This window comes from Echiichthys vipera (assembly GCF_963691815.1).
Source record: "Echiichthys vipera genome assembly, chromosome: 4".
Classification (NCBI taxonomy): Eukaryota; Metazoa; Chordata; class Actinopteri; order Perciformes; family Trachinidae; genus Echiichthys; species Echiichthys vipera.
In genome coordinates this window covers 2,660,563-2,681,982 of record NC_139829.1, presented here as the reverse complement: position 1 = coordinate 2,681,982, position 21,420 = coordinate 2,660,563, and the positions used below count along the sequence as shown (strand labels likewise).

Genomic DNA, 21,420 nt, shown 5'->3' with positions numbered 1-21,420 from the left:
GTAACAGAATATTGAGTCATATGTGATCAGCGCCGCCTAGTTTGACAGTTTGATCAGAATTCCTGAATGCTGCAACGCTGGAATATGGTCTGGTTACTCCACACAGGGGGAAAAGGCTTTGGCTTGTTTGCATTTCTTTAAAACAATCAAAATCGCTGTTGAGCCAGACTAAAGTTGAACTTACAGTATAATATCAACAATAGATTTGTATCTACTATGAGATAAGGTCTGAGATCTGACTGTAAACCGGTGTCACTGTGTCCTCAGATATTAGTGGTGAAGCTGGTGAGTAAGATGTGGTCAAGGCTAACTGGAAATGGAGGGGAAAAGCTACAAATAACTGTACCAAAAACCAAATTGACCTTTTACTTTCAAGCTGGGGCGCTTTCAAGGCCTAAACAGTGGATTATTTTGGAGTGGATTGATGTTGCTTGGTAGCTCATTATGAAGTGAAAAATTAGCATTTGGGTAGTTGACATTACCCACTCACTTTATACTACTTGAAACCCACTACACTTGATACTAGATAAAATCTTTTTGCCCGGCTGTAGCAGAGGTCCTGCTATAATTTTATGTAAAATTATATGACACTCTTAATTTGTATTGTATTGTTTTTTTTATCAGCTTGTTTAAATCTGTTTTCCAGTAAGGTTGATGATTTAGAGTCTGCATATTTGAACAATCAACTGAGGTTAAAACCACCATGTGTCGAGTTAGAAAATAACTCTGGAGCTCCCAGGGGTAGTAAAATCAAAGATTGTCTAATTCTTCTACAAAACCTTAACACATCAGGTGTGTGTGAGATTTACTGTGTGTCTGTGTGTGTTTACCTTGCCATCAGAAACCCAGACAGCCTGCATCTGCTGCTCTCTGATAGAGTCTTTGACGCTGCCGTACCAGGCATCGTTGGCTGAGTTCAGATCAACAGTGGCTAGATGAGAAAACCATCTAACTTAGCATACACACTCAAATAATAGCAAAGATACAGCTGCAGCAGTGCTACCGTATATTACACCTGACTGAGTGTCTATGTGTGCTGACTGTACCAGTGAATAAGTGAGAGCAGGTCTTCCTCAGTTTGACGGCCTGTTCGTAGAGTTTGCGGGCGCTGCGGTTGGAGTTGGGGACGATCCTCTGTCTCATGGCCTTGATGCCGTGCTTGCTGTCTGGGTTGAAGAAGATGACAATGGGGTACCACTGGGTGTAGTTCAGGGTGTCCACTGCCTTGGGGGTCACATCCAGAAGGGCGTGCTTGTCCTGTGTGGCGGGAGGAACACGAGGGACACGAGGGAATGGTAAACACTGTTAGTGGAGGTTCTTGTCTCAGCAGACAAGCTGTGGATCAGCTTCTCCTCATGTTGGAAAAAGGAAGAGATGCTTTACTGTATGTCTTGATAGTTGGCATGAAGGCTTTGGGGGTGTGTGTGGGTGTTTGTGTGTGTGTGTGTGTGTGTGTGTGTATAATGTGAAATGATTCATGTCAAAGGTAGTGCAATTTGGCAAGAGAACTTTACGCTTTGGCCTGTAACTTGTAAGTCTCAGGAACACTCCTACAAATTTTGATCAATCATCATCAAATGCAGTACAGAACATCTCTGAACCAAGCTGGAAGAAGTAGCTTTTACAGATTTTTGATATACTATACAATGTTGCTATAACTGGCCTTTTGAATTTGTGTTTTTGCACCTGCTCGATGATTTGTCGGATGGTGTTTAGGCGAACTACTCCTGAGGACTTCTCCGATCCGGCATCTTTCGGCTCGGTTTCTACCATTAGAACACAGAAACAAAGGAAAGGTTGTGGTGTGTAAAAATCATGAAAGTCAAATCATCTGGATCTCCGCCTGGTGGCTGGCTGCTGTATAGGGTTAAGTCCCGCCCCCCTCCACATTAGTGGAGGGAACTCGGACCAAACTAAAATACAAATACATCGAAAATGTTTTTTCACGTTGTTTTAGGTACCGTATTTTTCGGATTTAAAGTCGAAAATGCATAATAAAGAAGGAAAAAAACATATATGAGTCATATATGAGTTTAACTCGCATTTTTTGGGGAAATTTATTTGATAAAATCCAACACCAAGAATAGACATTTCATCTTGAAAGGTAATTTAAAATAAAAATAGAATAGAGAACAACAGGCTGAATAAGTGTACGTTATATGACGCATAAACAACGAACTGAGAACGTGCCTGGTATGTTAACGTAACATATTACGGTAAGAGTCATTCAAATAACTATAACATATAGGACATACTATACGTTTACCAAACAATCTGTCACTCCTAATCACTAAATCCACTGAACTCTTCTTCCTCTGTGTCACTTCTGAACAACTCCGCCAACTCCAAAGGTAGACAATGCGCCGCTTAGCTCAAGCATTAGCAGGTAGTGTTGTGGTTTTATGTTATTGATATTTTATAATTATTGACTATTGTAGTGCGCATTGAGGGTCTCTATGATAAATATCACACACGGAGGCGAGGCTGTAACATTTGCTCTTTTAGTAGCCGCACAACTTCATAACACACATACAGGAACAATCAATCACCGCACACACCGAGTGACACAGCCGCGAACAGTCGAGCACCGAGTGCTCGATCAGATACACCACAGGTCCACACCATCTTTTTTTTCACAATGCACTTCTGCCATGACCCGCCCCCGCCGAATTTTGACTGGTTGACGTGTGTGTGTGACGATTGCTGATATACGCCTAGTCTCTTACGTGACTGAGATAAATAATAGCCCGTGCTATTATTTGATATTTTACGGTAATGTGTGAATAATTTCACACATAAGTCGCTCCAGAGTATAAGTCGCACCCCGGCCAAACTATGAAAAAAAATGCGACTTATAGTCCGAAAAATACAGTAGTTCTTTTCATGCTGATGTTTGTTCAAGTGTTCGTTTTGCTGATAAGTTTGTTTTTTTAATCAGTTATTTGATGCTATAAAAACAGGATGAAGCGTCATGATTGACAGCTGTGATTGATTTGTAACTGGTCTGGTGGGTGTATGGACGGTACTTCAATACTGTTTGATCACTGCTGTGCAGACTCTGACTCCAAAATTACCAATTGGTGTTGCCCGTATCCGGGGTATTTTGGCTTCACTTTTGTACATCTTTATAGAGACTTTTACACACAAAAACAAGGACAGAAGGAGGCTGGTGGAGACTCACTGGCAATAACAAACAGGTTGGGAATCTCAGAGGCCAGTCTCTCATTGGCAGCGTCAGCGATGGGGCCGAACAGCACCACAGGACGCCGGAAACCAGCTGCAACGATATGCTGTTAATTACAATGCTGCTCACTGTCCATAACATTTACATCATTTACACACACTGTCGGACAGTTCTGCACACCTGTGGACACCAAAAGGCACACATACACATGCTGGTGGTCTTAAACAGAACGTGAGCAATACTAGAATTATTAGGTTGTAGACTATATACTGTATATAAATATGTGTATACAGTATATATATACACTGGATATCAAAATTAGAGGACAAAGTATTGACACTTTATTTATTCGGAAATACTGTTTTTATTTTACTCAGAATTTGATAGAATATCCACTGTGGCTATACCACTGCTCTACTAGCATGTTTTTTAAATAACCAAGGCACTTCAACAACAAACCTTTATTTTGTGAAAAAAAGCAAGCAAAATTAGAGAACAGTGCGACAGCGTATTAGGGTAAAGTATGGAAAATAAATAATTATGGACCCGGGGGAGAGGGGTAATATTTCGGGAAAAAGTTGCAGATTTATGAAATTAAAGTGGCAAATCAACAAGAAAATGAAGTTGCAGATTGAACAGGTGTATTGATAATGTATTAAATGTGGCTAGTTACCCAACCCACTAAAACCTCAGAGGAGGGAAACCCAACCATAACTATGAAGAATCCTAAGAGAATTCAAACCGCAGGCCCTCCAAGAGGCAGGGTGAAAGATGGGCCTAATAGGACGGAAAACACAGCTATGGAAGCAACGAGACGAACACCAGAACTCCAGGAAATGAGGGGAAGACCCTCCGGAAACGTGTATGTGGATAGGAGAAAGTGACCACATTCAGGGGGTTGCGAAACTGTGGGCAGAAGGGCCAACAGAAACTTTGCACTGCCCTGGCAGGTGAGACAAGAGGGACCTAAAGCCAGGTCGCAAACCACAGAGCCGATGGACCGGATGTTGCAGAAGGCAAAGACGGCACAGAGGAAGAAGGCCCCTTGTTGGAGGACGACCCCCCATGTGAGCTCCTAGACCCAGTCGCCACCAACTCACACAATACAGAGCCAAAAGCAGAGACCAAGAATCCAACTAGAAAGAGCAAACTCAAATGGCCAAAGTCAAGTGAGGCAGAGGCATGTCGTATGCTAGACACAGATCTGATCAAGAAACTGGGGGTACATTGCAAAGAGCTGTGGAAACCAAGCTCAGTCAGGTTGGGGACATCCTGTACCAGGTCTGCAAGGACAGGTTTGGCGAGGAGACCTCCAAACAGAAGACCACACAAAGAGAGGGGGGAAGGAGATTGACCATCTAGTGCAAAGACGCCGACAACTCCACAAGAACTGGAGGTATGCAGCACAGGAAGAGAAAGAGGGCCTGAAAACCCTGTGGGAGGAGGTCAGACAAAGACTGTCCAGGCTCCGCAGAGCTGAACGTATCCGCAAGTGTAGCAAATGGAAACAAAAAGAACGAGCCAGCTTCTTCAAAGACCTCTTTAAGCATGCCAGACAGCTGCTGGAGGAGAAGAAGAGTGGGGAGCTCGAAACCACCAGGGAGCAACTGGAACAGCACGTCAGAGAGCAGTATAGGGATCCAGCAAAGAACTTCCCGTTAGGAACACCGGGGTACGTGCCCCGGCCTGCACCTCCAGTTACTGAGTTCAACATCATGCCCCCGAAGCTCACTGAAGTTAGGCAGGTCGTGAGTAAGGCAAGGTTGTCATCAGCACCAGGCCCCAATGGAGTCCCCTACAAACTATATAAGAACTGCCCTAAGGTGCTTGAGTTGCTATGGTACCCCATGAGAGCTGCCTGGAAAAAGCAACGCATTCCAGCCGAAGGACAAAGAACTGTAGCGGTCTTCATTCCCAAGGAAGCAAACTCCAAAGACATCGCCCTGCTGAATGTGGAAGGAAAAATCTTTTTCTCCGTGCTGGCCAAAAGGATGACAGATAAATAGGGTGTATCTAACAATAAAGTCAATTGTCACCAGGTGCCAGATTACCACCAATAACTGTGAGGAATCTGAAAGGGTTCTCTAATTTTGCCACGCAAATAGGGGTTCAATAATTGTTTTTGTTGTTTTTAATATTTCCAATCTAAAAGTATACAGTTTTGGCTGTGGCCATTCTCAACATTAATTAATATATCAGGCTGAATACTGAATACTTTTGCCAGTAATCATATAGGAAATTAGTAATTACAACTACATGAGTAAGTGATAACTCAGCTAGTTTACACCTCATATAAGGTAATGCTTAAGTGTATGGACAACTATACAATTGCAGTATAAAATCAACCTATGCAGTCTAGATCTCACAAGAGCATCTCCTTTCAGTCTAGGAAAAAGATACAAATTTGAGACTGAACAATGAACTGTGGGCTAACTGTTAAAGTCCCACTCCAGATACAGAACACTTATATTTGTTTAACATGGTTTTTCCTATGGGTTATCCCTACCATAACAAGCTTTTAAAAACTCGGAGAAGGGGCTGAAAGCACATCTACTCTTTCCAGAGCACCAAACCAAAACCAACACAAGGTTTCACTCATTTTTGAAAACATTACTCAATAACTACTCACATATACAAGTATTTCCCCCCAGTATTTTCATAAACACAGATCCAGAGAATCACCCACCTTCTCGGAGCACCACCCGTTCATATGCTGGGAAGTGGGTGGCCAGGGTCTGACTGCTCAGGTTTTCTCTGCTCTTCCTCAGGTCCTTCCTCTTCAGAGAACGTTGGCCTCGCAACCGCCAGAAGTCTGCTCGATCGCCCGCAACAGCTTTATGAGAGCTCTGGACACTGGCCATCTGCTCCGCTCTGACAGGGAACACAAATATAACTATCATTATTCACATACAGTACACGTTCATGTATAAACCAAACTGTAGTTCTTTTTAACAGACCACCTCCTGGATTGCTTACAAGTTGTCTAGCTTTTGATAAAGTTCCCTAAAAAGGTCTTCATCTAATTCGGGATCCAATTTGACATTCTTATTATGCTCTGCATGCTCTGGCCCCTGCCTACATCAGAGATCTGCTGCAGCCGCAGCAGGTAATTGGTATGCATTAATCCCAGGCTGTGACCCAAGTATATCTGAATTATCAGGACCAGGGATTGAAGGTTGTATATGTAGAATCTTTTATTAAAAGCTATATTTAAAAAGAAAAAATCCACTACAGGGCGTTTTCAGGGGTACAGAATAAAAGTATTGCTTTTCCATAAAAAAATACATTTAGTCTGAATGATTATTTTAAAATGTTTTTGACAGGTTTGACAATGACTTTCTGTCACGTTCTGTTTACATTGTCGGGGGAGGAATCATGGTTTTCATGTGTTTCCAACGCACTGTAGCGGATTGCCTGAATGTTCTTCTAAGCGTGCCAGTCGGTGTTTAACCAGACAATTGATTGATTAGGTTCGTATTAAAGGTCAATCCCCACATGGATAAATGAATCAGCGTTAACACATTCATAAAACCACTTATTAAAAATCACCAGACAGAAGGATCACAATTATGGGAGGGGAAACACTGATTGTAGCAGCCAATAGTGATGAGCATTGCTGGTTGCCAGGGTTGTCTGTTGTTGCTACAGAAACAAGAATCATGTTGAGTTGAGAGCTAGCTAATGGATTACACAGCACTCAAAGAAAGACTTCCAGCTGAAGACTGGCTTACGTTAAATACTGTTGTACATTTCATTGATTAGTCCAAATGAGTGGTTACCCTGTTTGATTCATCACTGACATGGAGCAGGCTGAACAAACCTGGCAACCCGACTGCTGGAATTATTTTTTGTTGTTGTGACTACGATCTTGAGACACTAGATGGTGGTTTTCTGCTCATTCTACATATTCAACCTATAACCTCTGTTGAGCAGCTTGATTTAACAAAAGAAACATTGAACACGGGTCAGATAACCTTGGTGTGACCCTGGTCACCGGTGTGAAAGAGTACATGTGTCAGCCTGGTGATTAACCAGTGACCTGTCCAGGTGTACCCCACCTCTCTCCCAGTGTCTGCTGGGATCAGCTCCAACCCACTGTGATCCTGTAAAGCATTTACTGATAATGGATGCTGCCTCTATCTTTTATTGTGGAGAACTTTGTGCCATCTCCTTTAGATAAATGCTACAGAAATATACTTTACTTTTTTGGCATGTAGGCATTTCAAGTAGACACTCCCCAGTGTGAATGTGTGGTATAATTAAAACACACACAACTTATACCAAAGCATTCAACTGGGATCTGTGTTGTCTCACACCAGTAATTATTCAGACTCTGGGCTCTGGACCTGTAATTACAGAAACCCACTTGGGATACTCAGCGTAATCTTAGTGCAGCAGCAGTGCTGTGTACATCTTTCTTACTCATGTTGTGCCATTTAAAGAAGGCTGTAATTTTTAAAGATGAAGTTACCTTTCTGTTAATATACTTAGATATATATTCATATTTCTTAAAGCTGTTACTATAATCTTACAGCACATTGAGACAGACGATCTGTGAAATGTCATGTGTTTCTCCCTTTCTGTTCCTGTCTGCTCACACACAGTTATACATATCTGTTTCTGTCAATGACCTTAGCCCAGTAAATGTCTGGTCTGTGACTGTCCAGTGCATTGCTGATATTAAATATGGGATGTGGACTATTCGACGATTCGCTCCGAGGAGCCTGATTCTGCCAATCTCACAGTCGAAATTGCTGCAAAATGTGGTTCTCAGACAATGGATTATTCCATTCTGGCTCTGGGGGTGCTGAATGTCTGAATTTACATATAGATGCTTGGTTTACCCAATAAACCATGATAAATAGCCTTTAATAAATAATGTTGCTAAAAATGCTAAAATAACTCCTGTGCTAAACCCCTCCCCGTCTCAAACTAAGTTGTTCTATCCAGGATCCAGCAGCGTCAGAGCCCGTCTTGGCTGGGCTTTAAATCTATCTGGGCGTCAGAAATACAACACTCTGCTCCTGTTTAATCATCAGCATCATTTACTTTGAATATTTGCCCATTTGTTGTTTTTTATTACAGACGTTCAGTCGGACACAGTCATACACAGAAAGTGAAACTACAGTTCTAAATCTAGCGTCAGCTACTGTCAAAGAAAGATACAAACTAAACACATTTATGTTCTAACAACAAATACTTTTTATCAGATGCTCCTATCAGAAATCACATTTCTCAACAACCCTCTGCCTGAAACACGTGACCACGTAGCGCTGGAATCACGTGCACCCGCCGCTGTCTGCTTCATGTCCATGACTCACCACCCCAGATCAGAGGGTTTTTCATGAGCAACAAAAAAAATAAATGATTCGATGCGTAGTTGACAAAACGTGATGAATCAGATTTGACGATGAACATTTTTAGTCGGGGACACCCCTAGTGTGATTTTCTCATATCTCCAAAACTGCATTCTATCATCTTAGAAATATATCTAAATCTAGATGCCTCCTGTCTCAGCCAGATTCTGAAAAGCTGTAGACTCGATCACTGTAATGCACTTGGTGCTGGACTGACAAAGCAGGTGTTAATAAAACTTATCTTCAGAATCAGAATCAGAATCAGAATCAGGTTTATTGCTAAGTATGTTGGACATACAGAGAATTTGACTCCGGCTTATGCTTTGCTCACAGTTTCCAAACATTTAACAGGACAAACCTAAACATAACAATAACAATAACATTTACATAACAATAACAGAACAACACAGAACAATAATTTAAGATAAAAAATAGAGGTAATATTAAGAACAGATTAACAAGTAAATATGAGAAATTTAAAAATGGAAAGATAAAATAATTGTGCAAAGTAAAGTGACCAGGCTGTTATAAACATCTTTGTTATATTATTTTACAGTGATATACATAAGGTGCATAAGGTGCATTTGTCTTTGGCATGTGTGTGTGATGTGTCTGGTGGGGTCAATTGTTCAGCAGTGTGACGGCTTGGGGGTAGAAACTGTTTTTATGTCTGGCTGTTTTTGTGTACAGAGTTCTGTAACGCCTGCCAGAGTGGAGAAGTTCAAAGAGGTGATGTGCAGGGTGTGAAGGGTCTGCAGAGATGTGAACTGCCCTTTTCCTGACTCTGGATGAGTGCAGGTCCTTATTATAGGTCTTAGGTCTTAGGTCTTATTCACAATGCTGCAGCCAGAATATAACCTAGAACCAAAGGGTATGAGAATATCCCTCCTGTTTTAACTTCTCTTCCCTGGCTCCCAGTAAAACATCTTAAAGTGAAATTCCGGCGTAAAATCTTCCTATGGTTTTTTTCGGCAAATAAACTCATCAAATAAGCCATCAAGACAAAAATTTTTTGTGTATGAAATATTAACGGAGAAATCGGGGAGAGTCGCTAACAGTTGCTAACAGTAACTAACAGCTGAATGTGGCTAACCCTGATTAGCTCAGGGCAGTATGGTGAAGGCTTTAAAAACGTCTTTTTTAACCACTAACACTGCTCAAAATAACAGCAAACCTCTGCAGCAGCATGAGAAGAGTCCCTACACAGAAAACAAAGCACCAACAACGTAGTTAGTGAGTCCAGAGTTTATTAAAAGAGTGTTTTAAAGACTTACCTACAGGCCCCTGTACCAGCTCCCCTCATAGTAAAGTCCATTCAAGTGGATTACCAAGGTCAATCCAAAAGGAAGGAGGCCATTGGTGCTTTGTTTTCTGTGTAGGGACTCTTCTCACGCTACGACAGCTAGTGCAGCCCTAAAAAACTTTCTTTGAAGCTTACTGAGGCCTTCACCCTTCATAGGCTTTAGCCCCTAAAATGGCCCTACCTGCTCTTGTTGGGGATGATGCCCTTCTCCAGCAGCTGCTTGTCCTTGCCAACACGGATTGCCAGCCAGTTGCCTAGCTTGCCATCATAGAGAGTGTCCACCACCTTAAAGATGTCCCCCCGACTGAAGGCCAGGCTCTGAGGAGTCTCCTTTTCATACTCAAAGTGGGTCCGGATGAAGAAGGAATCTCCACGCCCCGACACCAAGATATCATTATAGACTAGACAAACCAAAAAGTGAGAGATAAAGAGAAAAAGAGCAATATCAGAGTCTAAAAAGGTCAGTCACTTACGGCAAGGACTTAACCATATATAGTAAATAATAATGCTTTGCTCTCAATGAATCTGAGCATTGATGAGGACTCTGCTGGGAGCTAGTAAATACACATAAACATTAAATCAACAATCAAAATACCAGCAGCAGTAATGGTAATGTGTGATTATGACTGGATGTAACTTGCCACATAGCTGTGAGTGAGCCACTCATATTGCAAACAGCTGATACCAAATGTGCCTTCAGCCCTCTGCCTGAATTATTCTACTCTTTTAATAAAGCTGTCCCAACCACCACCGCATTTGGTTTATCTTAACCTTTGATTTTACTTTACTAACATTAGCTAACTCCCTCCTCTTTAGTCATTTAGTTTATCTGAACTTTTGACTTTACTTTACTAACATTAGCTAACTCCCTCCTCTTTAGTCATTTAGTTTAATCAGAACTTTTGATTTTACTTTACTAACGTAAGCTAACTCCCTCCTCTTTAGTCATTTGGTTAATCTGAACTTTTGACTTTACTTTACTAACGTTAGCTAACTCCCTCCTCTTTAGTCATTTAGTTTAATCTGAACTTTTGACTTTACTAACGTAAGCTAACTCCCTCCTCTTTAGTCATTTAGTTTAATCTGAACTTTTGACTTTACTTAACTAACATTAGCTAACCCCCTCCTCTTTAGTCATTTAGTTTAATCTGAACTTTTGACTTTACCAACGTTAGCTAACTCCCTCCTCTTTAGTCATTTAGTTTAATCTGAACTTTTGACTTTACTTAACTAACATTAGCTAACCCCCTCCTCTTTAGTCATTTAGTTTAATCTGAACTTTTGACTTTACTAACGTTAGCTAACTCCCTCCTCTTTAGTCATTTAGTTTAATCTGAACTTTTGACTTTACTTAACTAACATTAGCTAACCCCCTCCTCTTTAGTCATTTAGTTTAATCTGAACTTTTGACTTTACTAACGTTAGCTAACTCCCTCCTCTTTAATTTTTCCCCCCTGCTTTAGCTCTGTTCTTCTTCTTGTGTTATCTGTTGGACGCGCCGTTCGCCGTCATCACGTAGCATTATGGCACAGCGTTCATGGGAAATGTAGGAAGTACTGCAACAGGGATAAATGACAGAGAACAGAGGCTTCTATCATGCATGTAATGCCTCAAATTCTACATCATCGGCCAAACTGGATAGTAACTTATTTTTAACACCGTTGGTGGGTGTTAATTTAGAATCCTGGTCATATATATGATTACTTGTGATCATGTGTCCAAAATTCCCCACTTGGGTTCTGTGATGAAAACTTTCAATTTGCTAAATAAAGTCCATGTGTGAAGTTGAAAGCTCAAAAGAACTAGGAAGTGGACCTTTGAGAGTATTATGTTGCAATGTTAGTCCATGCTCAAATTTCCAGATTCATTTTGCACAATCAAAACATTATGCACATATTTGTCTGACTGTTGCAGGGAAATACATTTTACAACCTGCTCCAGGCTCCCGCAAGGCTTCTTGATTTGATATGTATGGTCCGACAAAGCGCTGACCCAAAAGGACCAACAGAGGCAACAGTCATACTAAATACAATCCAGTGTTGCCACGGCTGGCTGGCTTCATAAACACTGTGGACTCAGCCTACTTTCATCTCACACTCACTCTGTTAAATGAATAAAACAAAAGATTCCCTTGCATAACCTTCTACTCATTGAGTACATGGCTAAAAAGCTTCAAAGACTACTCATGTAATAAGTGCCTTTGAGCACATAGCAAAAAAACAGTCTGTATTGTTATGGTATTATAAATGTTTTATTGATTGTCTAAAAATCTTCATTGAAACACCAATTTTACTAAAAAAAAACATTAGTCTGACTGAAAAATAATGTTTTTATTGAGTTCTTTGGACTTCCATCATGTTTTCTCATGGAGCAGGATTAGCTTGCATTTGTACATCGTTTACTGAGTCCTGCTACTAACAGTTAACAAAGGAATAGTTTGAAATTTGGAAAAAAATGCTTAGCCACTTTCTTGCCTAGAGTTGGACTATTGATACTGTTCTTATTCGTGTACAGTAAATACGAAGCTAAGCTAAGTCAGCTTGGCTAAAAAATAGAAACGGGGGAAACAGTTAGCCTAGCTCTCTCCAAAGGTAACAAAATCACCCTAGCAGCACTTCTACTGCTCACTAATTGACCTGTCATATCTCATTTGTTTAATCAGTACAAACACCAAGGTATAAAAAAGAAAAGTTGTGGTTTAACCGTAGGTTATATATTAGATTATTTTTTTGTAGCAGTAACGTCCTTGAGTCTTGTCCCCCTAAAGTTGCCAGACTCCAGACCAAGCAAGAAATAATCCACACACTCAATGTGCATTTGAAGCAGGTTCCTCTTGTCAGTTTGTTCAGTCAACAGCTGAGTGTTATCAGGTGTAAATATTCATAACAACTTGTGGTGAATCCCTAAGGTTCTGTCCGGGGTCCTGTTTTGTTTTGTTGATTTTACTTCTTAAGCATGCTTTTACTTTGAAATGATGTGTGTGTGTGTGTGTGTGTGTGTGTGTGTGTGTGTGTGTGTGTGTGTGTGTGTGTGTGTGTGTGTGTGTGTGTGTGTGTGTGTGTGTGTGTGTGTGTGTGTGTGTGTGTGTGTGTGTGTGTGTGTGTGTGTTTTCAGCATAGACTGTACGTTTTCAATGTTGTTATTACTTCCACCATCATGATACCCCCTTTCACATTTCACCTGGGGGACCAGAAAGTTTGGTGGACTATGTCAAGATATAAAGGGGCAGAAGAAGAACAGAGCATTAGAGAGCACAATGGAGGGAACAGAATGGGAACCAAAGAGAGAAAAGGGCATCGACATAGAAGACCGCATCCCTACATCGCGTAAAAGGCCACACCCCCTCGCCGGTGAAAACAAAGGAGAAGACCTCAGTGTTCTATAGGCGCTGATACCAAAAACCACGATGCAGAAGAGTGGCTGCGTGGTATATTGTACATCGTGAGGACACAGTTTATGAAAATAAATTTGATCACATTTGAGGAAATACAAGTAATATTTCCATATTTATTGACAGAATGATGTCAAAAAGATGGCAGTGAGTGTGTGTGTGTCAGAGAGAGAAAGACAGAACATTTTCACCCTCATTTAACCTCAGGTGGACAAATCCTCGGCTGTTTGTTTGGTTTCAAAGAGCTAAACTAAAACCACAGGATATTAAGGACAGAGAAAGGGATGGTTGTCATAGTTCTGAATTACCTGATGATTCAGTGAGGTAGAATACATGTGTGAGGATGTCTCCTCTGGACACTGAGTGGCTGCTTTATCCACTTCTCCTCCGGTAAACTGGACAAACATTCTCTAACTCTTTGATTTTTTCACTAGAATGTTGAAAAAAAACAAAAAAATCTGTCCCTTATAGCTTATTTGATGTATGTAAGTGCCGAAAGACCATGGGATGACTTAACGCCAGGGTTACACTTTAGGTGTAAACTGTATGATAATGTGAGTTTTGTTAATTCGTAAAGAAATATCTGTTGTTTGAAACTACTCTGATCTTCCTGCGACAAACTATCACCAAATGACAGAAATGTTTTAATAATTAAACATGATACTATAGTACTGTGTTGGTAAAATCCTAAATAAAGGTTGTATTTTAAATCTCATTTTATATGAATGTGTCATGCCATCATACTGTACATAATTATCAAAGGATTTTATTTTAACACCTAATCAAAAATGTATTAAGGTGTAACTGCAGCAAAAAATTAAGCTCCATTCCACCTACCCACCAATATTAGCAGTTAAACAAGCTGTTTGGGATGTTTGAGTGCTCTTCCCCGAACTCCTCAGTGTTGGCCATGTCTGGCCGGGATTTCTCTGTTAATAGGAGATCACTCAAAAAACTGTCTTGATGGCTTATTTATGTATATTCATGCTGGGTTCGTTTTTTGCCGCAGTAACACTTTAAGATTACTATCACAGGATAGTTATTTGTACATATGAATGTGTTGATGCTATTGTGTCACTGACAATTACTTTCCGAGGTTTTAATAAGAAGAAACAAGTCATGCTAATGAAATGTGTGCTTAATAACGGTTGAATTCATATTTTTGATAATCTGAAGGTCTGATTTTATTTGTGCCCAATAAGAAACCAAAGAAGAGGGACTTTCTCCCAGTTTGAGCGTGAAACTGATGAAACTGAAATGCATCTCATCTCCATTGGCCACACCTTGAAAATGGACTTTAAGATGGTACACAAACAGTCTCCCCCTCAGCTAAGTTGAGTATCTCATTGTTGTGCACAAACAGTCTCCCCCTCAGCTGACTTGAGTATCTCGTTGTTGTGCAGAGTGTTTTGGTTTAGTCTTTCCTTTGTAACCTTTCTTTGTACTCTGCCTCCTTATACTGTAAGTCGTCTTTCTAACTCTCACACGTAAAGTTCTCTATTCTATAAGAAGTTAAGTTTAGTTTAGTTTTGTAATAGTGTTTTTCTCAGGAAGTTAGGACTTGTGTTTCTGATCTAAGCTCATTTTTTTATCTCGGCCTGAGAAATTAAGCTTCAGAGGTCATGATAACTAAGTTTTTATTCAAATCCAGCATTGGCCGAGAGCTTGCAACAAGAGACCAAGTGACTCTCTTCTGGCTCATTCTAAAAGCTGTCCCTGCTGAGGAATCCACAGAGACTCCTGATATGGCTAAAAGCTGAAGATTTAGGGTTAAACAAGAAAAGCAACCCTTGACGCTTTGAAACCAGTTGCCAAGGCAATTTGTCAGCGTCCCCTCTCTCGAGTGCAGCCCTGTTGGACCACAGCTCTGCTGACTGGGCCTCTGACGGCTTGTCTACGACCCGGTTCTGCCAGCCTTGCCTGGGAAAAGCCCGGTGTTCTGGGAGCCTGCTGAAGCTATGAGCTGTGACCACAAAGTTTCTCCCCTTGGCTCTCCTCTTCAACAGCTGGGTGTCCAGTGGTCACCAGATCTGTTCATTAAAGTTTAGCAAACCAAGTCCCCTACTGGTGATCTGTGACCACTGGCCATTTGATATTATACTTTTCCTTTCAATAAAAGTATGATTATGGAAATAGTGTTAAATATAGCTTTTGGTAGATTTTACCACAATCTCTCTTGGTCATGGCTTTTGCCATTCACCCATTAATTTTCTGTGTTATTTCATGTTATAGCCTATTATAGTCTTTGTAAATATGTATACATTTAATTTGAAATAAATAACCAAAAACCAAGTGGTGTCTGTGACTTTTTCATTCTATTTGCCAATAAAGGTCAATGGGTTACCAAAACAAGTGTTTTCAGATAGAGATTGATAAGAGAAATGGATAGAAAAGTATTATTTTAAAATTACACAAACTAGCGTACCTTAATTTGACAGGTATTACACCCTCGCCAGAGTTTAATAAAATCCTTTACTAGATCAGCGCGGTGCCCTTTTTAATGAGGAACAAAGAATTAGTTAATGAGGTGATTAATTCATTTAGTGACGCTTATACATGTAGTACCTCTTCTTTTCCTACATACTCTACATAAGAAATTGTTTGTGGTGCTGCCCCTTTTAATCTAGTAATGCCAATAACTACACCAAGTTTGAACCTAGGAAGATGTATTTTGCAAAATCAATGTGTCTTACTGGATTTGTATACATTGTATTTGTCCATAATGAACCTTACAGTCACCACCCTGACCTTCCTAAACTCATCTACTACAATTTGTTTTTTCATGGGAGGACCTGCCGACTCTCTCTGATGACCTTAAATGTCCTCTCAGCAGTGCTGGGCAGTAGAGAGTCACACAATTCTCATGTGCGGTCAGTGCTTTTGTGTGTTGTGTTTTTGCTTCATAAATACATTTCTCCAATAAAAAGGCCAGAGCCACAAGCTCAAGGGGCCGATGTGCTGATTACATAAGTCAGTTGGAGGCATGTGCCCATGTAAGTCACGGTCGGATGAACAAAATCTAGCCTGATGTCTAAAAGCCTCAGGCAACCAAGCTGGTATCTCCATCATTAAATGGAAACAGAAGGAGAGAGACACTATGGTCCTCTGGTGTGATTGTGACATCTGGCACAGATAAATAATAATAAAAAAGTAAATTGCTGGCAGATGGATTCCATGATTGCATGACAGCTCTCCACACTGTCTACCTGCATGCTCAAATGTGATTGGTCAATATTACTTGGACTAAAGACAGAAACCAGACAGCTTCTGCTACCCAAATCTTCTCCTGTTGCCTAACGATTCTACATTCATATGCAGAATCTGTTTCTAGAGCACTTTTGCAAAAACCCCGTTGCTATTCCTTGCGCACATAGGTTATATGGTCCAGAGCCTAATATTTGCTTACCTTTGAATATATAGACCCTACTGTGAATGCATAGTCAGGCTACGGCCCAAAATTTGTAGGTAGCTCTGAAGGCTAATAACATGAAAAGATCATACAAAAAATAAGAATAAAATAGCGTCTATGTTTAGTAACTGTTTCTATGTTTGATTACAAGGAGGCTAAACATAAAATCAAGAGGGTGGGCTCACGTATAGCTGAACCAAGTCACACAACATGGAACGTTGGCAACGAAAAGTTAATCAAAATCAAATTACTTGAAGAAGCCAACATGAAAGTAAATAGAAAATAGGTTGCCGACGATCTGACAGCGAGCTTGGCAGAGGCTCCGCAATTTCAGTGTCCGCTGAAACTTTCTTTCTTTTTCTCAAATGCAAAAAAGTCACCCTCAAGTGTGACTTTTTTGCATGTGTCCTGTGTCCTCCAGTGGCAGGTGCAAACAGCGGTAGTTCAGTGACTCTTGCAATGAAATACAATCATAGTTAAAAAGTAACTGATTACTTATTTGAAAACGTAACTAAATAACCGATGGAATAGCAAAACTATAGTATTTCGTTACTTGTTACAACAAAAAAGGAGTGTTAGAACTTTCTAACACTTTACCCCCAACTCTGCTCGTAAGCATGAATAAGCTCAGTAAATGTTATGGCAATCCATAAAAGGGTTAAAACATTAGATGTCTTTAATTTAGTTTGGATATTTTGGCCCAAAGAGAAGAAGGAAGCTTCTAGGGCTGAAAATAACTGTGTTTATGTTTATACACTGTATATATACATATATGCTATATGTTTTTAATAGATACAGAAACAGGGTTCATACACCTTTTCCTTCCTTTCCTTGTCAAATTCCTGCACTTTCATGGTCAGTTTTTAAGCTTTTCCAGCACCTTACAGTTATGGTAAATGAAATATTATGTATACAAATACATATAGATATTGAAAATTATTATTTCACCTTTATTTTTCCAATAAAATCCTGTTAAAAGAAGTGGTATTAGGTTATAAACACCAAAATGTTTCATAAAACCAGAAGGATGAGAAATTATATTTCTATTCTAAAGCTATTTGTTGTGAAAGAAATGTGGATACAATTTCAAGCATTTTCAAGTACTTAATCCAAAATTCAAGCACTTTTCAAACCTTGAAGGCAAGATTCAATTCAAGCATTTTCAAGGATATCAAGCATGTGTACGAACCCTGCAGCAAAGGTGCATTATATCTATATCTATATAGACATAGAGTATATATAGGTTTTATTAATGAGAGAAATGTAACTCTGACTATGTTTTACCGTCAGGTTTGCTTTGGGCCAGGATGGTGACCACTTCCCCTTTAGGAATCTCCAACAGGAAGAGCACCGCTTCCTCTCTCACTACACCTTGAAAATCCACATTGTTCACCTTCAAGACACAAACAAAGGGCACAATAATTAAAACTGTTGCTATTTAGATAACACCACTCATATTTTTTCTGTAAACTCACATCCACATTCACACTATAATTTGAACGTGTAACATGAAATGGACCGGTTACCTTTAGGATTTGATCCCCGATGCGCAGGCCCTCTTCCTCAGCAGGACTGCCCTCTTGAACACTAGCAATGAAGATGCCGACATCATTTCCTCCTGCTAGCCTCAGCCCGACACTGTCTCCCTTCTGGAAATTCACCATCACTGTGTTTGGCCTGCAGGAGGGAACATACATGCTGCCATTAACAACATGAGCCAGGTTAACTAACATGAGGGCAACATTTTTTTCCTTGCAAATCTATTCTTAAGACCAGTGGTATTTTAAACATTTATCTTCTCCCATTTTTGTGTGACCTCAACTTATATACTATAAATGATGTGTACAAACTGCAGTCAGCCTTGTCCCTGGTTAGATGGAGCAGGTTACATCTGTGCCTTCAAAAACTGCTGCACTCTCCACAGTATATCAATTTCTCCAGCTGTGTTCCCTTGCTGTAGCTCAACCATTTTGGTGATCATCCATTTTCCACTTATAAATATGGTCCATATCAGCATGCAGCATGCTGCGTAGCATATCTATTTTCAAGAAAACACCAATACATCCTACTAGGCTGTAAATAAGATGCAAGATTGTGTTTATCTGTTTAAGAAAGGAAGCATGCTTTTTAATGATATCAACTTTGTTTTTGAGAAATCTTGGCTCTAAATACTACAATACCCATGAGCCACCTTTGCCTTGGAGAAGAGGTCAGCCAGAGGCACTGCTTGAATATAAAACACTTCATCACTGCAGTTCAGAATGAGTGAACCGGTTAAAGCTGCAGATTGTTTTCAGTTTTCTCAACACTGATCTTTAGCTGCCACCTGCCAGTGCTGACATCGACAAAGAATTACAGCTGTGCAGGGGAGAGTTATTCATCCCACTCTCCTGTATGGACACATGTCTATGTGGAAAATGAATAGTGTTTTGATTTCCTTAAATACTGGAGCTCATCCTACTTAACAAATCTATTGCATTGTTTTTTAATAAACACAGTACAAGTATTGTACTTAAGACTTAAGTACAATACTACTTACTTACAGTATTGAGGTCCTTGTACTTTTATAATTCACAGAGGGCCTCACATCTATATTCTCTTCTCATGTACAGTACATTTTCACATAATTACATGGGACAAAGGAAAGATTCAAAGCATAAAAAACTATGAAGTGAGAAAAAGACAAACTCGCCCATAGACTTTTTCGTCTTCTGGACTTGGTCGGAGGAGAATCTTGGGTGTGGCTGTGACAGCAACTGTAGATAAGAGAGACAGGGAGAGCGCTGTTAATATCTTCTATGATTATAACTGCTAACAGCATCAAATGTATAATGAAACTTAGGAAATGACCAAAAGGTTCGAAGCCAGCCTTTGGCTGATGGACTGTCAGAGTTTAGAGAGGAGCCGCTCATAGCAGCCCATTTTCTTTGGGATCGTTAAATCATCAATGTTATTGTTTGCTATCAAAATGATCATTACTATATAGTTTCATTTTACATCTGTTCATTTTCAGTTAAATATGACAACATTAATCAATATTTCAGATATTTCGCTCAGGAGTTGGTCGATACCCTGTTATGCTTTGTGAATGTGTAATGTAAAGGCTGTTAGCTACCATGTTTGCCACATTAAACTTCATAAGATGAAAATGTTGGATGTTTTGAGGACTGTTAACTTGATTCTCGCCAGATGAATTTCGCAACTGTTGTGATTCAGACAACAATGACGTCTCCCATCAAGGAAGCAGGCGTCAGCATGGATGCTGCTGTTTCATCCGTGTTGTCCAATCTAGAGAATCTTTCTTCTTTAAAAGAACACCAGAGAACGGCTCTGAAGGCTTTTGTTGGTGGAAACCATGTCGGCTGTTTGGCTTTTCCCTTTGTCTCTCTCATCAGCGTCACAGGTTGGTTTCCATGTGAGTGGTTGAAGTAGCACGTCAATAAAAATGACACCTAAGTGGTTTATCCAATCATATGCAGGGATTTTTGATAAGGCCCAGCCTCCGGAAGTCACTTCCCAGTCGAGAGATCCCAGATGGATGAGTGGACCAAGGCGGAATGAAATTCTGGCGAGAGTTGGGTTAGAGGACTGTGGCATTGCCATGATCCCTCACTTTGTATGCTATCAGATGACTGAATAGGCGTCAGTTGCTTCTCACTACCACAGGACATATGCACAGTGGAACTGGAGCTATGCTGTTGGAGTGTTACAGCAGATGGTGCCAGAACTAAAGTGATGGTTTCTGCTCAGGTGCTCGGCAGTTTCACTCAGCCTGACAGATCTTTCAAACAGATGCCAAAAACAACATATTCCGAACCAAGGCAGACTGCGGACACCTTAGTGAAATGAACTAATCACCCCCATAGTGTGCCAGCCAGCTAATGAACCTCTCAGCCATTGCAGACCAGATTTTACTGCGTATGTGTCATACTCCAAAGCTCAGACGCCAAGAACATTTAACCAAAACCACAATCTTTTCCTAAACCTCACCAAGTAATGTCTGTTACCATGTGAATAGATGATTCCAGCCTTTTGAACTTACTGGTAGGGTTAGCAGGCTTCTTCTTCTAACCTGTATCTATGGGTTCCGTTCACACTTCCGTTCCAAGTGATTTTTTTGGCTCATATGTGAGCCATATCTGATTTGCTTTTGACAGTATGAACAGCACAAGTCTTATTGAATCTGACATTTTCCAATCAGATTTAGGACACTTTTAAATGTGCTACTGAATCGGATACGAATTAGATTTCTTTTTTTTTTTAAAGATTCTTTTTTTGGCAGTTTTTCAAGCCTTTATTATACAGGACAGACATCAAATCAAGTGAGAGAGAGGGTGGGGGGGGCATGCAGCAAAGGGCCACAGGTCGAAGTCGAACACGTGGTCGCTGCCTCAAGTACCTTCAGCCTCTCTACATCGGTCACCATAAAGACCTGCAGTGTGAACTGAGCCTATAAGGCTGATAAACCCCTGAGAACAACGGCTGAATGGAGTTTAACACTCGATACAGGTGCCATGGCAGACTGAAGTGCATGGTGTGAGTGTTAACCTGGAGGCTCCTCGATGTGCGGTACGTCTTTGTTCAGCTCAGTTGAGGCCAGGGGGTCTTCAGGTACTTTGAATGGGGAGGCCATAGCTGACATCTTTGCTGACCTAATAGGTTCTTCCCTATCACACACACACACACACACACACACACACACACACACACACACACACACACACACACACACACACACACACACACACACACACACACACACACACACACACACAC

General features: G+C 40.5%; 1 protein-coding gene across 2 annotated transcripts in view; it reads right to left on the bottom strand.

Annotated features, from left to right (window-relative positions):
• The window catches only part of tjp2b (tight junction protein 2b (zona occludens 2)), a 123,938-nt gene that overhangs the window by 20,096 nt on the left and 82,422 nt on the right, over positions 1–21,420 (bottom strand). For both annotated transcript variants that reach the window (XM_083912188.1, XM_083912189.1), the window contains exons 9-18: positions 21,193–21,311; positions 19,337–19,400; positions 18,171–18,321; positions 17,929–18,037; positions 10,026–10,245; positions 5,871–6,055; positions 3,182–3,277; positions 1,687–1,766; positions 1,047–1,257; positions 831–931 (exon numbers count right to left, since the gene is read on the bottom strand). In XM_083912188.1, coding sequence (XP_083768314.1) covers positions 831–931; positions 1,047–1,257; positions 1,687–1,766; positions 3,182–3,277; positions 5,871–6,055; positions 10,026–10,245; positions 17,929–18,037; positions 18,171–18,321; positions 19,337–19,400; positions 21,193–21,311 — 1,336 coding nt within the window. The remainder of the gene's footprint in view (positions 1–830; positions 932–1,046; positions 1,258–1,686; positions 1,767–3,181; positions 3,278–5,870; positions 6,056–10,025; positions 10,246–17,928; positions 18,038–18,170; positions 18,322–19,336; positions 19,401–21,192; positions 21,312–21,420) is intronic.